General features: G+C 42.0%; 1 protein-coding gene across 1 annotated transcript in view; it reads left to right on the top strand.

Annotated features, from left to right (window-relative positions):
* Positions 1-3,800: 3,800 nt before the first annotated feature.
* The window catches only part of CHP1 (calcineurin like EF-hand protein 1), a gene marked incomplete at both ends in the record, with an annotated part of 35,301 nt that continues 21,265 nt past the window's right edge, over positions 3,801-17,836 (top strand). Inside the window, 2 exons of the mRNA XM_084240526.1 lie at positions 3,801-3,867; positions 13,463-13,535. Of these exons, the coding sequence (XP_084096652.1) occupies positions 3,801-3,867; positions 13,463-13,535 (140 nt within the window). The remainder of the gene's footprint in view (positions 3,868-13,462; positions 13,536-17,836) is intronic.

Below are 17,836 nucleotides of genomic sequence, written 5' to 3' on the forward strand. Positions count from 1 at the left end.
AAGAAAAGAGATCTATGATTTTAAAAATACATTTTGGAGAATAAGGTTATTTTCCCTTTCCCCATACCTGGTAGGAACAACAAAAATAAAGTATGAGAGTAGTTAAATTTTATTCATCTTTTTAGAATGATAATGAGAAAAGGATTACTGCAAAAACCAACTCTTACACATGGTAAACTAAAAATTGACTCCAGGCAAGGTAGGCTTGACTTATTTGTCTATAAACTTTCCCTAGCTAGAGGCTTCTCTGGTGGCCTAGGGGTTGAGTCACAGCACTATCATAACCATGGCCTGGGTTCGATCCCTGGCCAGGGAGCTAACCCACAAGGGGCAGCTCATGGCCATTGCTCCCCTCAGCAGTGTGTATCAGTGGATATACCTGTTCCGATCCCCACTCTGTCTCTGGTGAATCCTCTCACCCCCGCTCCTCTGGCCTGTGCTCCAGTTCTTATATGCATAAATACATAGATTAAAAAAATAGAAATAAATCTTTTAAAAAAACTTTCCTTAGTTAAATGGAACAAGCAGAACATGCAGAGACTTTTTAATGGCACATCTTTAGAACTTTTTAACATCAATATAAAAACTAAATAAGCCAATTAAAAAGTTTAATATCATCAAAATACTTGCCAACACATGCTGCCACAAACGATTTACTCAGAAATGTCTGGGATCTAACCTCTTTTGGATTTAGCCTCTTCTAGATGAGTTAATATCTCCAGAATTTGACACTGCTACCAACCAAAGTCTAAGTGACTTAGAGTTATAGCATTACCAGTGCAGCTGCCATGTCATTGCAATGAACATTCCAACTTGTCCTGAGCACACCTAAAGGAATGGGCCAAGCAGGGAGGCGCAGCCTAACAAATCAAGCTGCCACATGCTATATACTATTTTTGGGAAATTCAACTGTTTTTTGCAAGGACATACGCACATTATTAAAAAAAATGATAATGCAAAAATGTACAAAGTAAAGAAAAAACAACCCAATAATGATAACTACCATTTATAGTAGATGCTCATATTCTTTAGGGTAGTCATGTAATTTAAAAGAGGACTCCTTTTTTAAAAAGCACTCTTTAGAACAACCCTGTATTTTTTTTTTTTAAGATTTATTTATTTATTTATACACGCACTGGGCACAGTCAGAAGCTCGGGAGGGTGAGAGAACTCACCAGAGTCAGAGCAGGGAGCAGAGCAGGCAGAAGGACCGAAGTACACTGCTGAGGGGAGCAGCGGGCGGCAGGAGAGGACTGCGCGCCATGTGGGACCCTCCTCCGGTGGTGGCCGGGAGCAGCCGGGGATCGAACCAGCGCTGCAGAGGCTGCGGGCAGCTTCACAAGCCAGCGCTCAAGCGCTGCGCCACCGGGGAGGCCCCAACCCTGTATTTCAATGTCCTTGTATTTATAACCCCAGATAAATGTTCCTCTATAGTGGTTTAAATTTAAAAGTTGCTTGCTTGTGCCATATTGGGAATAGTCAACCAATGAATTTCGTAATTTATCTATAAAGCATCGATGAAGTAACAGGCTTAATATAAAAGGAAAAAGGTGAGCAGTTAAATAGCATTTTTACACAGGAAAAAAATGCATATATTTTGGTATTTTAAGATCTGTTATTATCTCTTGCTCACAACTACCATTATCTAGTTTACAGGTGTAGGAACTGAGGCTTAAAGATTTAAGACACCTGCTCAAAATCACACAGCTAGAAGATAACGGAACCAGCTTAACTTAAACCAGGAACCTAGCAAAAAAAGGTGTGTGGCCCAGTGCCAGACCAAGTGTTGTGCATCCAGAGAGAACATAAAGCAAGTCAATAGAGTGCCCGAGAAAATCATTTTTTGTTCAAGTTAATCCAACAGGCAAAATCTTTACAAAAACAAAAGAGGACAAAACTGGGAAAAACCAGTCCTTTACAGAGGCAAAAAATTATAGTTCAATAAGATACATAAGCAATACAAGTTTGTGAAATGTTGCACAATAAGGACATTTTGGAAATGTTAAAATGAATCAGAAAAAAAATTGAACACAAAGCAAAGAAAGCTTAGATTGAGGACAGATCAAAAGGTAAGATTCAAGATTAGGAAGGAAAGAGAAAAGTCAGATCTAGAAAAGAGCTTCAAGGCAAACAAAAAAGGGACACTCAGGGCCTCCCTGGTGGTGCAAGGGGTTAAGTCTCCGCATTATGAAGCTATCTGCAGCACAAGTTTGATTCCCAGCCTGGGAGCTAACCCACATGCACATCAGACCTCTCCGGTCTCACCTGCTACTCCCCTCAGCAGTGTTTTTCAGAAAATCCTGTTCTGCTCCCCACTCTGTCTCTTAAATCCTCTCACTCCCTGCCTCTGGCCCACACTGCAGCTCTTGCATAAATAAAATAAAATCTTTTTTTTTCCTTCCCAAAAAAGGGATACTCATATCGCTGACCTCAAGGTTTTTCTATCATACCCACATTCACAAGATAAAAGCAGCTCCTGAGGCTTCTAGACCGGCATATCCAGAATTTCACGCTCTGCATAGGAAAGCACATCACTAGGTCAAACAAGGGCAGGTCAATCACAAACACTACTAAGGGAGACTAGCGCCTGGGCCTCAGGCTTAGCGGTCAGAACCTTAGGTAAAAGCTAAAAATTAAATGGACTCGGGCGGCTTCCATCGCGCTTAGTTACAGGGGTCAGACTTTGGTTCTTCCACCTCGGAAAGCAGTTCCGTTCAAAGGGAGGCATGTCGGGGCAGGTGAAGCCACAGGAGGAGCCCTGGCTGCCGGGGTGGAACAATCTAACAAGTGGCGTTAAACATTTCCAACGAGTGAAAAGCAGGCCGCAAAACAAGGTGCAAATTCCTCATTTTTAAGACAAAATAAACTTTGAATAAACCGCGGGTCCTACGCCAGGAATTCACACTCCTCGGCCGTTGGGGTTGGGTTTTTGTTTTTGTTTTTTTTTTTTTTTCCACCAAAGGAAGTTTGGGGAATCCTGTTCCAATTTTAGCCAAAAGGTGAAAAAAGGTGCGTTTTCCGGGCTTCGCTCTTTGAACTAAGAACTCTGGGGCGCCCCCAGCCCGCGGTGGCGGTTATCAAAGTCCCCAAAGCAAACCAGAGAAAAGCGCGCGGAGCCCCCGACTCGCCGCGCCGCCGCCGGCCGGGCTGAGGCGAGGCCGCGAGCCCCGGGGCTTCCCGAGCGGCGCGCCGGCTCCCGAGCGCCCGCTGCGGCCCGGAGGAGCGAGTTCGACCAGCAAAGGGGCGGCGCCGTTCCCGGCAGGCAGCTCCCAGGGGACACACCCAAGGGTTCCCCCACTTATTTGTGTTTCTCTCCGCCACCCGTTCACCTGGTGGGTGGGAGGCCCAGGGTCAAAGGTCTGTGAGGAAAGGGTCGGCCATGTTGCCGGCCGCGCGTTTTTTGGTGGTAAACAGCGTGTCGACGGCGTTGCCCTTTTAATTGCGCTCGCTGGCCCCGGAGGGTCGAGGACATCGCCCCTTTAAGTCCGGTGGCATCACGGTTCCGGGGGCGGGGCCTGCCTTTCGCAAGACCGTGCCAGCCCGGGGCTGATTCATTCGGGGGCTGGAGTTAGCAGCGGCGACGTTAGGTTCCACGTAGGGCGTTTCCTAGCTCCTGATTGGCTAATCGTGGGGCCGCCCACCCCCGCGCTCCGCCCCCGGGTTCGCTCTCGGGTCCGCAGTGGAAACAGTGCCCTCTCCCTTCTTGACCCCTGGTCCTCTCTCCCCTTCCTTCCTCCCTCCCTCCCGCCGCCGCGGTCGATTTTGGCGCTGCTGCTCCCGGAGGCGCTCCCGGCTCGGCGATGGGGTCTCGGGCCTCCACGTTGTTGAGGGACGAAGAGCTCGAGGAGATAAAGAAGGAGACTGGCTGTGAGTTGGGGTAGGGGGTGGGAGCGCGGCCGGGCGCCGCCGGTGGCTTCCGCAGCGAGCCAGGCAGGCTGTCGCTGAGGTCTGGAGCTGGGGCGCCCAGAGGTTTTGGGGGGTCCTGTGCGCATCCTGGGCAGTCCCTGTGCTGGAGCTTAGAGGTGAGGGACTGGAGGGCTATTCCGTGTGGGGCTTCCTTCCCTCAAAGGGGGGAGTCGTGACCACCCCTCAGGCAGGGACGCGGCTCTCTGGTCTTCCCCACCTCTCGGGAGTGCCTTTATTTTCCTTCCTCACACTAACCACAAAGTCAGGGGCTCTGGATGGCTGCTACAGAAAACATCCGTTCCTGTGACGTTTAAGGACTTAAAGCCACTGACAACTGTGGGAAATCACGACCACAACTGCAGCAAGAGCTTGTGGCTTTTACCACAAGTCTTGTAGTAGACTTTGGAAGGCATGGCTTCGTGATGGGAGGCCTTTCAAGAATCAGGACCCTTGAGGTCTGAGACTTTTTCATCCGGAACCTGTGGAGAAAAACCACGGAGACTCAGGCCACGATTTTTGCTTACATGGAGGATTCTTACTCTAATAGCAGATACACTGATTTATGCTATTCTGGTGTACTTTATGCAGCTTCTGTAGAAATTAGATGAGTTCCAAAAATCTCAGTGTGGATTTGTGCTAGGAGAGAATTTTTTTTTAAAGATTTTTTTAAATTTATGCATACAAGAGTTGGGGAGGGGGGCTAAGAGTATTCACCAGAGACTGAATGGGGAGCAGAACTGGCGATTGACTGAAGGACACTGCTGAGGGGAGCAGATAGCAAGGCAGGAGATGTCCGCTGGACCATGTGGGTTAGCTCCCTGGCCAGGGATGGAACTCATGCTGCAGTGGCTGCTGATAGCTTCACAGTGGTGAGACTTAACCCCTTGTGCCACCAGGGAGACCCTAGAAACGAATTTTTTTTTTTATGGTTCAGCCTCATGCCCCTGAACAAAATGGGCAACAGGGCTTTAGGAATGTAGAGGTTCTGCGAAATGCCATTATACACTGTCTAGCCCTTGATAATGCATATGATATTTTCTCTCCTTATTAATCCATGTGCCTCTTGTGTTTTAAATGAGTTATGTCAGCATTTGAGCTCTGTCTCTTTGTGATACCTAGCAGGTATCAGAATAGTGGCCCTTATGCAGGTAATATTGAAAGGTGCTAGGGGAACTAAGAGTGATTCAGGCAGTGGTGGCCTGAGTTAAATCAAATGACTGTCCTGCACTTATGACAATGTCAACTTTTAGAATCTTCAAGTTAGAAGGGACATTAATCTGGTCCCACCTCTTGTCAGATTGGTTTACTGCTTTTAGCATCCCTTACTTATGGTGATTAAACCTCTTCATAAAGACTTTTAATGATGATGAGTTCACTATCTATTAATATAGTCCTTTTCCTGATTTTGCGTGAATAACAGAAAGTAGTTAGCTGTTTATAGTATGCAGTACTTGTTTGGCAACTTGACCTTCTGGTCGTTTGGTGATTTTTTTTCCTGACTCCCGAGAGTAGAAATATAGGCAGTTTGGATTCAGCAAGCTTTTTTTTAGATTTATTTTATGTATTTATGTATTTATTTATGCGTGTAAGAGCGCTTAGTCTAGCCCTGGGGAGATGAGGAGAGTGTGTATGAGAGGATTCACCAGAGACAGAGTGGGGAGCAGAACAGGCAGATCTACTGAAATACACTGCTGAGGGGAGCGTTGGGCAAGATGAGAGGTCTGCTGTGCCATGTGGGTCAACTCCCTTGCCAGGGATGGAACTCATGCTGAGTTGCTGCAGGTAGCTTTATAGTGCTGAGACTTAGCCCCTTCCGCCACCAGGGAGGCCCTCTGCAAGGTTTTAATTACATTTTGATGCCATGGCCACATATATATTCATGATTAAAATAAAAATATCTCAATGAGGAAGTATACACCATAGTGAAGATGGGGAAATGCTCATTTTTGCCTCATGACGAAGGGAGCTGTAATCCCATTCTGGTGTATTTCCTTTGACCAAATGTAAAAGGCTTGGGTTGCCATAGGATTCTGGGTTATATTATTGTGTGACTTGTGGCAAGCAGAACTAAGTACTCCTGGAGGAACTGTTTTTCTAGTTGCTGAAAAGTTACTATAAGCCTAAGGGAGATCCTCAACCCCAGCCAGTGCAAGTGTATATACTGAGCTAGGAAATCTAATGAAACAAGAACTTAATTGAATTTTTACGGCGTCTATATCCAGAAGTTTGCTAGATACTCAGAGCAGATGGTGACAGTACACCCACAGCCTGATCATGGAGATAAATCTACAAGAGTTAGGATTAACATCATGACATAAGATAGCTAAAATTGTGTGGCATCTACCCTAAGACTTCAAGACAGAATCCTTGTGGTCCAGCCTTGTGCAGGCCAGGAATTGGACTTTGGTGTATGCATGGACCAATTAGAATGGAGAAAAAGGAGGGCATTTTGATTGGCTTCTAGGAGCTATTTCCCCCTAGCCTGCTACAGAGTCATTCTACCATCCTCAGAGAGTTGAGCCATCAGTTTATACAGTTAGTGCCCCTCAGCAGAGTTATGTTATTTTTAAAGGATTTTTTTTTTAAAGATTTATTTATTTATTTATACAAGCACTGGGTACAGTCAGAAGCACGGGAGGGTGAGAGAATTCACCAGAGCCAGAGCGGGGAGCAGAGCAGGCAGAAGGACCCAAGTACACTGCTGAGGGGAGCAGCGGGTGGCAGGAGAGGTCTGCGCGCCATGCGGGACCCTCCTCCGATGGCCGGGGAGCAGCTGAGGATTGAACCGGTGCTGCAGAGGCTGTGGGCAGCTTCGCAACCCAGCGCTCAACCGCTGCGCCACTGGGGAGGCCCAGGATTTTTTTTTAAAGTATTCATTTATTAAGAGTTTGCTCCTGGTGGAGTAAGGGGTTAAGTCGCATCACTATGAATCTATCTGCAGCCACTGTAGCAGGAATTCCATCCCGACCAGGGAGGTAACCCACATGGCACAGCAGACCTCTTCTGTCTTGCACACTGCTCCCCTCAGCAGTGTATTTCAGTAGATCTGCTTGTTCTGCTCCCCACTCTGTCTCTGGTGAATCCTCTCATCGTTGCCCCCTCCTCCTCCAGCCTGCACCCCAGCTCTGGTATACATAAATAAATAAATCTTAAAAAAAAAAGTTTGGGTAGCTAGCTACAGAAACACTAAGAAAAAGTATTACTTTAACTGTTTCCTTCGCCAGTGAAAAAATGTAGCATAATTGAGGAAAACTAACTTTATATTCAATATGAAAGCTTTGCATTGGACTTAGTGATTGTATTATTTTTTTTTTTTGCAGTTGATGTTTTATTGACTCCAGAGTCAGCAACTCATTCATTTTTCTAATATTCATTGTCTTTTTATATGCTAATGTATACAATTTTTTTCTATTTTATTTTTTATTGAGGTACCATTGGTTTACAACACTGTGTGAGTCAGCAGTATAGGATCACACCCTTTCGGGTGTTGTTACTATACTCATCAGACAGGCACCCTTAGTTCTCTGCTCTAGGAGAGCTCTCCCAGTCCCTTTAATGATTATCATTTGTAAGTCTAAATCTATTGGAGTTCATATGTGATTAACTTAGCTGTTACTTGAAATATCATCTCTAAGGGTTTGGAAAAAGTATTTCTAGGTAAAAATTATCTGTAAGCCTCCATTTTTATCATCTGCAGATGGGAATAATAGTACTTTATAGGATTCTTATGAAGCACTAAATGAGAAAAATTATGTAAACTACTTACAATAATGAGTAGTATATAATCAGTGCCAGATGTGTGTTAGCTATTATTATTGTGAATCATGGATAACAGTCATCTTATTGGGAAAATACATTTGCATGTGTTAAGTTATAAAACTGTCCCACTATATATAACTGGGCAGGTGACAGCATTTTATGCTCTTACTATTTTCAGTGGCATTGGATTAGAAATTGAGTACAGACGTTGTTTTTCCAGTACTAAGGAGATAAAACTTTTAAAAGAGTAGAACTACTGATGTTTCCTCTAATAGTTTAAAGAACATTGTCTAAAAACCCTTTGAAGGGGCAGAAAACATTTGCTGTATTGTCTTTGTACTACTGCTTTTCACATTTAAGCATGTCCATAAGTTAAAGCTCATTTGAGTAAATGTCTTTAGGGGAAAGGTCCTATGTGTCTTGGAAGTTTCTGTAATCTCTGCTCTTAGTTGACTTAGCATAGCATTAAGTTGAATTCTTTAAAACCTTTTATTTTTATTTTATTTTAAAGGTTTGCTTTTATTTATATATGGTTTTTATTTTAAAGATTTATTTTTATTTATATATGCATACACAACCCGGGGTATAGGCCAGAGGTGTAGGAGGGGAGAAGATTCACCAGAGACAGAGTGGGGAGCAGAACAGGCGGATTTACTGAAATGTACTGCTGAGGGGAGCAGCGGGCCAGACAGGAGAGGTCTGCTGTGCCATGTGTGTCAGCTCCCTAGCCCAGGATAGAACTTACACTGCAGTGGCTGGTGATAGCTTGATAGTGCTGAGACTTAACCCCTAGCACCACCAGGGAGGCCCTAAAACTTTTTTTTTTTTATAAATAAGAAGCACTTAATCTGTGAGAAATGATTCATGCCATTTGAGTAATAGTGAATGCAGATTTATTTGTTTTTAGTCTTTAGCTTCTGGTGTGTGTCATGTGGTATGGAGAGGGTGTTGAACAGGTTTGCAAAGTAAGTCTTACAGGCTGGTAAGATTTTGTTTGTTTGAAAGAGTGTGGTGATATTAGAACTAGTGTGGGGTTTTAGTGTTTGTTTTTTTTTTTTTTTTTTTTTGTGGACAGCATGTAAATGGAAATTCAACTTCAGGCTGCTACTGCCTCAAAATGTTGGATCCCCTTCATGGTCCTTACCTACCTGGCATGCCATAGTGCCTGAAGGTCCTGAAACTACTTGCCTTCTGGCTTCTAGTGAAATGGAAATGCACAGATAATGAGCACTTTTAACTGGTTTGTATTAAATGATTCAGAAAGCTCTTTTCCCTCCCAGCTTTTTCTTTTAAAGATTTATTTATTTATGCATACAAGAACTGGGGTGTAAGCCAAAGGTGGGGGTAGGTGAAAGGATTCACCAGAGAGAGTGGGAAGCAAAACAGGCAGATCTACTTAAATACACTGCTGAGGGGAGCAGAGGGCAAGACAGGAGAGGTCTGCTGTGCCATGTGGGTTACTCCCTGGCCAGCGGGGGCTCGAACTCATGGAACTTAAACTGCTGTGACTGGCAATAGCCTGATAGCGCTGTCTTTAACCCCTGTGACATCAGGGAGGCCCTCTCCTAACTTTTTATGATGAAAATTTTCAAATATATAGAAAAGTTAAAATAGTGTAATGAACATCCATAAGCCCTCCACCTTAAATTCAACAGCTATTTTTTGCTATATTTGCTCTATTCATATTTTTTTTTATGAACTATTTGAAAGTTGCAAATGGCAAAACTCTTCACCCCTCAATACCTGTGCATGAATCCTGTGAACAGGGGTTTCTCTTACATAACCACAATGCTGTTACCATGCTAAGAAGGTGACAATAATTCTATAACATTATCTTCTCTTTGGTCCATATTAAAATTTCCCTAATTATAAGGAGGTAATTTTTTTTTTAATGTCTTTTAAGTCTCTTAGTCTGTAGTTTCACTAAAAGAGGCAAACTCTTGAAGTCATTTGGTTAGGAGAAGCAGGGGAAGTTTTGGGGTTGTAGAGTGTTTCAGGAGGTGCAGGCTTTATCTTTTATTTAGAGTTACCTTTGGTTACACTTGTATATTTTACCAGATTATCAATCTATTATTTACTATTAAGATTTAGGCTAAGGGCAAGGGCAAAATAAATTTTTTCTTACTGCCTTTTGGTTTTTATTCATCCCTCTGCAATTCCTCCTTGGGGCTTGACACTGCTCTGAAATGCCTTCCAACTCTGAGAATGAGGTAGTAATGATAGGTATGTTTGTAGTTAAGATTAACAGGGCCTTTTAAGTAATATTGCGGTAATATAAAATAATTATTTGCCTGTCATTGGAGGAAAATATAGATTCATTCAAGACATGTCCATGTGCATGGCCTTTTCTGAGAGCAACTGTTAACTCCTGAGACTTCCTTTGGGCTACCAAGAATGGCGCAGGTTTGGGGAACCTGTCCTGCTAGTTTAGAACCTGATGGAAACTGTTTGCTGGAACAGAGCTTCTGGTAACTTTCTGCTCCTTGAACTTGCTTTGAACTGTATGCTTTAGAATTTGTGATTGTAAGTTTAGCATCTAAATTGAAGGGTTGTTTTTTTTTTAAAGATTTTTAAAAACAAAGACTTGGTAACAGTATCATTACAATATTAGTTTTGAAATTTAGAAGGTGGATTGAGATATGACCATATTGAGTTGTGTTTTTAAAGTTGGTGTTTGGTTGTGCATTTCTCCACTGGTTTCCATATAGTCCAGTTAGCCCTGGAAAATGGTAGTTTTATGGTTGTTTTGTTGTAGAAATGATTTCTAGCCTTTTACCCAGGCAGGGGAAGAACAAGCGGTACTTCAGGAATGGTGAGGTCAGGAGAAGCTTTATTACTCATGCATGAGGTCCCAGACCTGGGTAGTCCCGTAAGGTCTGAGCACCAGTTTAAAGACCAAGGGTTCCTTTTATATTTAGCTGTCTCCATATCTGTTACATTGATAGCTTCATTTTTCAGCAGGCACAACCATTTGCGGCAAAGTCCCCAGACAAGGGGGGCAAGGCAAGGGGGGACAGATGCAAGCATTCAGGGATGGCCTTGGAGAGACAGACCAGCTTGGCCGACTGCTGACCTTGTAGATAAGAGTGCTGAGGCCCTGGCCATGAATCTTGAAAGGGAAGGAGCATTAAGTAAGCAAACTTGTTGATTATGCCTGCGTTGGAGCAGTGCATCTGGGCTGGAAGATCTGCTGGAATTTTTATTATATTCTTTGGCTCAACAATGTATTTTCGCTTCAGTTTGACTATTTACATGTTTGTTTGTTATTTTTTGATATGTTGGCAAATCGTGCATGTAGGCAGCCATAAACTGGTCATTATTTCCTGAAGTAATTGGTGAAATGACATACCTGTACTTTTTTGCAGGACTTCAAAAATCATGCTATAAGAGGTTTCTGTGCCCAGTGTTTTCAGATGATGATATAGACTACAAAGATATCTGGTGGCTCATTTTTCAAAGGAGTTAGACTGGATGATAGCAATTTTAAAATTGTTTAAATTGTTGGGGCCTCCCTGGTAGCCTAGGGATTAAGTCTCAGTGCTATCACAACAGCCAAGTTCCATCCCCGGCCAGAGAGCTAACCCACATATGGCACAGCAGACCTCTCCTGTCTCGCCCGCTGCTCCCCTCAGCAGTAAATTTCAGTAGATCCACCTGTTCTGCTTCCCTCTCTGTTTCTGGTGAATCCTCTCACCCCCCCTGTACCTCTGGCCTATACCCCAGTTCTTGTATGCATAAATAAATAAATAAATCTTTAAAAAATTGTTTAAGTTGATATATGTACTTATATATAGACCCAGGGAATTTTTACAAATATTTACAAGAAACTGTAATAGTTTGCCTTTGGCAAGGGAGACACTGGAAATTGGTAGAGTTTTCGTTGGGTACTCTTGTCTAGCTGCATTTTCAACCTGTACATAGATTATTTTCTCAAATTAAAAAAAAGTATTAGAAAATAAAAATTGAATACATTCCTTGTTGAGGAAAGTAATCTGAGGTATATAATTTCTAAGTACTAAAAACTGATCCAGTAAACTAAATATGCAGTTTTTAAATGGATGCCAAAGAAATACAGAGAAATTATGAATTAACAAAAGGAAGATATTACAACTGTATGAAGTGTACAAATGACTGATAACAGATGGTATATGAAGAAATGAAAATGCTATTGAGATTATGAACAAATTTCGTTTTTTCAAAACATCTTTTGGGAAACTTAGTCAGTCTTTAACTGATTTATTTTTGTTAGCCTAAAGGTAACTGTAGTTCTCCAGCAGCCTTTGAGGCCCAAGGCCTGAGCCAGGGTAAACAGGTCAGGTTCCTGAAGAAATGCTGATTGTGGCTGACAGAGCCAATTAGGGCAGCAGGAATACTGTACCTTCAGGCTTACAGTTTAAGGGTGATGATGATAGTAGCTGACCTGCAGGACTTGCCATGTGCAGACACTTTCCCTTGGCCTCTCAGTTCACTCTACAATCCCGATTCACTCACCCTTTCTGGGAAGCCGCAGTGCTGTGAATGGGATTGGACTCTGCCAGCCTGATCCTCACAAGGCTGCACTCTTTACATCATGCTGTTCTCACCCTCCTGACTGCCAGAAAGGTCCACAGCTTCTTCCTCAGTGTCTGGACCACTGCTGGCTCTGGCCTGGCTGAGAGTGAGTCTTCATCCTCAGAATGAGAGCCTTGGAGCTTCTGCCCACCTTGAAGCACAGGTGCAGAGCAGAGCTGCTTTCCACACTGATGCTGAAGACTCCCAGCCACACCTCGCACCTCAGTGCTCACCCCAGTTCAGGGCCACTGGCTTCCAGCTTCTCCGCTGTGCCCCTGTTTACTTTATCCCACTGTTCCTAAGATTACAAGCAGTTTTTTGTTTCATAAACTTTGGGGGGAGGGCAACTATCAGAACGCTTTGGGCCACCCCTTTAAATCCTTCAAGGTACAGCCTAGGACGAAGTCCATACTTGCTGCACCCTTTTTAGCTGTTGTCTTTTCTCCTTTGATAACTCATTTTTCCCCCTCCTGCCTCTTTTTGATGAGGAGACTGGGCTACTTCTCACAAGTTCCTTTTTGTATTTTCAAAGTTATTACCTCATTTTAATTGTCAACTTGTACCTAGGTTAATTCAAAATGAGAAGCAAAACAGCTTTCTTGTAGATGTCATCTGGTGATAACTTGACCGTGTTACGAACTGTCCAGTTTGCCTTCTTGCAGCCTGTTCCTCAGTAGAACTCAGTAGCCCTCATTCACAGAGGCAGTGGTCATCTTTTGTCTGACTGTGTGGTCAGTCATGAGAGAGATGGCAAAGCTGCTACTGCTTGGGACAGGACAAACCAGTTTTTGAAAATAGAATATTTGATGTGTCCCATCTTTAATTTAGTACCTATCCACTAGAGCCAGCCTAAAACATTAACCCGAATAATATGTATGTGATTTTAATCAAAGAATGCATTTTCATAACCTCTGAGTCAGCACTGAAAGGTGAAAGTTTCACAATTTCATCTTAAACTAAATTCTGCTTTGTTTTGTTAAATCTTAACCTCTAGACAATTAATTAAACCTAGACTTCACTCCTGAGAGTCCATTTTTATAGCTCTCATTTAGTTTATTTTCTGACTCCTTTCATTCTTTAACTTTTAACCTTTCTGCTTTCACACTCTAGAGATGAGTCAGAGTTGAGACATCACCCCATTTTATGCACTTTGAAGTCTGATGCTAAACTGGCTTCTAAAGGGCTACATTCGGGTTCAGTTTGAGTGGAGTACTTCTCCAACTGGGGCTCATTTTGTGTTCTTCAGTTTCCCACAGTCAGATCACCCGCCTCTACAGCCGGTTCACCAGCCTGGACAAAGGAGAGAACGGGACTCTCAGGTAGGCAGTCCTTTCTTTATTTCCTGGCAATGTCTGAATAGCTGCCTTTATCCCGAGGGCAGACATGATAGTAATCCAGCATGTGGAGAGCAGGGACCAATTTTTCCGCTGGTCTTTGAGCTCTCTTGATACACAAGGGAACTAAATAAGTAGAAGAATGGCCTTACATTTGCCATGAGGTGCTTGCTCTTTTAATCCAGCTTCCCTTAGTTTGAGTAAAAGGCCATTGTTCTGGTGCTGGGAACATACTTTTGAGAATTTCCTACATCCCTTTTCTAAACATATTGCTTTTATGAAGTTGACCCATAGCCGATGGGTCATCTTTCATTTCCCAGCCCAGTCCATCATCAGTTTACATAAGTTAATGTTAGGTAAGATGTTCAATATTTTAGTATAAAACAGTGATTCTCTACAAAGGGTTATTTTGTCCTGTCTGAAGACATTTTTGATTGTCACAACTGGAGAATGCGACTGACGTGAAGGCCCGAGGTGGACTGCTAACCAGCCTACAGCACACAAAACAGCCCTTCCCACCAACAAAGAATTGTTCTCTCCAAGAACTTAATAGTGTCAAAGTTGAGAAACTGGTCTAGAATAAGTATGTGATTTCAGAATATTATAATGCTTTATTGTATTATATTTGTGATTGTCTTATCATAGTCAAATGAATTATCTCCTTACCACCACCTCCCAACCTAAGTCTTAAGTAGCAGCCTTTTGTTACTTTTGTTCTTCAACTTTGATTGATTGGCATAGTATGAAGCAGCCTTTCTGGTGACTGGCAGAAAGCAACCGAGTACTTCCTTGAGAGGTTTCTAGCCATATGTATGATGTAGCATACAGAAGGAAGAAATATAATTGCTAACTCTATGTACATAATCCTCAAGTGGAAGAGCTAGAGAATGCTGCTAAATCCAAGGAACCGTGTTTGTTCAGGACAAAATCCGCCACCCCTGGAGGCTGGGATTAACCAAAACCATGCTGCACATTAGATAGTCAATCACTGTGGAATACCTCCCTGGTGCAACTCGGTGCTTTTTGTTGAGACAAAATACATATACAGAGTTTACCATTTTAATTAAGTGGCATTAAATATATTCACAACATTGTGCCACAATTACCATTTGGACTTATGTTGTAATTCTCTCTTGGAGTAGAATTATGGGTCCTATGGTAATCTTAATTTATTGAGGAACCACCAAACTTCTACAAGAGTTGTACCTTTTTACATTCCCACCAACACTATACAATAGTTCATTTTATTCTCCATCCTCACCAATACTTACCTGTCTTTTGATCCTTGCTGTCTTAGTGTGCGCGGTATCTCGTGGTTTTGATTTGTGTTTCTCTTATTGCTAATTATGTTGAGCATCTTTTTTGAGCAGGTTGAATATTTATGTATCTCTTTCAGAAATGTCTATTTAAGATCTTTGTCTATTTTTTAAAATTTTATTTTTAAATTGAGATGATAATTAACATATAACATTGTATTCACTTTAGGTTTGTCTATTTTTAAATTGGAATGTTTGTCTTTTTGTTCTTGAGAGTATCCTTGATACTAGACTCTTACCAGATGTATGATTTGCAAATACTCCTTCCTTTTCTGTGGGTTATCCTTTCACTCTCTTTATAATGTTCTTTGAAGCACAAAATTTTTAAATTTGGTGAAGTCCAGTTTACCTTATTTTTTAGTGTATTGAGCTTTTAAGTCATATCTAAGAATTCAAGGTCATGAAGATTTATGCCTGTGTTTTCTTCTAAGAGTTTTACAGTTTATGTTTAAGCTTTGATACATTTTTAGTTTCCTTTTATATATAGTCTGAAGTAAGAATCTAACTTTAATTTTTTGCATGTGGGTATTCAGCTGTCCCAGAACCTCTTGAAGAGACTCTGAATTTTGCTATTGAAGAATAACCATTTTCTTTATCTGGGTGCTGGTTAAAATCTTGGTCATGATTCATGCACATTACTTGTGATTTTTGCTCTTCTCTGTATGTTTGTTGTTTCTCTAAAAGTTTACCTTAAAAATAGCCTCATTTTGAGCATTGTCTTTGCTAGATAATACTTTTTCTCAAATAATGCCAGAATGAAAATTATTCCTGGATTTGAAGTCATGCAAGTTAAGTTGACTACAGGGGACAGTGCAGACCAGTTAAACTCTGCAGTTACTACTGGGAATTACTAGTTGACTGTGTTGTTACATATCACTTTAAAAATGATGATGTGTTTTTAAAAAAATGTTACTTCGACCATGGTACATTTTAGATTTGTTCTGAATGGTGTGTTTTTAAAAAAATGTTACTTCGACCATGGTACATTTTAGATTTGTCTTGAATGGTTTTGTTACAGGGAATCACATTGTGCGCCAAACTGTTACAGGGCAACCCCAATATGATATGGGTTGCCTGACTGTGGGTCCTCACCTTTGTGCTTAAAAGCTTCTGACTGTACCCAGTGCATGTATAAACAAAACAAACAAACAAATAAATAAATAAAAACATGCAAAAAAAAATTAAAAAAAAAAAGGGACTTATAATGAGACTCAACTGTAGGCACACACAAAAAGGGTTAATAAAGGGTTTCTTTACAAAAGAAGGAGAAATGAAGAAATGAATAACTCAGGGAGAAAGAGAGGGAGATAAATTGGTAAATGTTTCCTACCAGTTCTGCTGAGCTGGAATCCCAGTAGTAGCACACTGAGAGCCAGCGAAAAGCCAAGAGACCCCCCCCCCCCAAGGCTCATATGTCTGGTTATATACTAAACATGGCTGCTTAACTCTACCCTCAGTTCCCAGCAGTCCTCCTTTGTTGATGATGACATTATGGGATTTGTAGTTCTTGGTGTCTTGGATCTCTCTGGTCTGGAGTAGGGGTGAAGTCCATAAAACCTGCATTTGTGAAGTTCATTTAGGGCATCCTTTCCCCCCAACAATTGTATTTTATCTAATTAAACACTAAGTACTTTTGTGGCTTTTTTTCTTGTTTGACTTTATCCAGGGAACAGATGATTTCAATATCCTGGACAAAGACTTGCTTTGCTTACAGTAATATCAGTCTTTTCAGAATGGAGTTTCTCTGATGAGAACCATGATGCCAATCTAGTTCTCATTTCTTAATAGATACTCTTTGTTTACTTCTTTGAAAACTTCAGATATCTACTTGATCTGAGATTTCACAAAGATGTACCTTTTTGTGGGCTTTTTTTTTTTTTTAAGATTTATTTATATATACAAGCACTGGGTACAGTTAGAAGTGCGGGAGGGTGAGAGAATTCACCAGGGCCAGAGCGGGGAGCAGAGCAGGCAGAAGGACCGAAGTACACTGCTGAGGGGAGCAGCGGGCGGCAGGAGAGGTCTGCGCGCCTTGTGGGACCCTCCTCCAGTGGCCGGGGAGCAGCTGGGGATTGAACCTGCGCTGCAGAGGCTGCGGGCAGCTTGGCAACTCAGCGCTCAACCACTGTGCCACTGGGGAGGCCCTTTGTGGGCTATTTTTATTTATTCATTGCCCAGAATTGGGTAAACCATTTCAGTCTTTAGCTGGGAAGTTTTCTTCTGTTATTTCTTTGGTTATTTCCTTCTTCTTTCTCTCTTTTTTGAAGATTTATTTATTTATGCATATAAGAACTGGGGTACAGGCCAGAGTTGTGGGGAGTGAGAGGATTCACCAGAGATAGAATGGGGAGCAGAACAGGCAGATTGACTGAAATACACTGCTGAGGGGAGCAGCGGGTGAGTCAGGAGAGGTCTGCTGCACCATGTGGGTTGTTCCCTGGCTGGGGATCAAACTCATGCTGCAGTGGCTGCAGATAGCTTCATAGGTTGTGTCTTAATGCCTTGCGTCACCAGGGAGGCCCCACTCCTTCTCTTTTCTTTACTGATCTTCATGACATTTCTGTTGGCTGCCTGGCTATTAGGGCACTGTACTCAAATTTAATTTTATATTTCCTGGTCATTTGATTGTCTCCTTTGCTTTCTGAAAGGTATCTTTGAATTTATTTTTCAGTTCTTTTGATGTGTTTCTTTAGTCCATAATCATTTTTAATTTCCAAGAACCTTCTTGTTCTCTGACCTCTGTTGTATCATTGTAAGTTATTTTTGTCTTATTAATGCAGAAATTACAAATCCTTGCTGTTGGTAATTAGCAAATGTCCATTGAGTTACTTATTAGAATCTTTCAGAAATTTCTTTTGTTCCCTGAATTATTATCTCTGTTCATCTTGATCCTGCTCTTTTTTTTTTTTTTTAGATTTATTTATTAATTTATACAAGCACTGGGTACAGTCAGAAGCATAGGAGGGTGAG

This window comes from Talpa europaea (assembly GCF_964194135.1).
Source record: "Talpa europaea genome assembly, chromosome: 8".
Taxonomy (NCBI): Eukaryota; Metazoa; Chordata; class Mammalia; order Eulipotyphla; family Talpidae; genus Talpa; species Talpa europaea.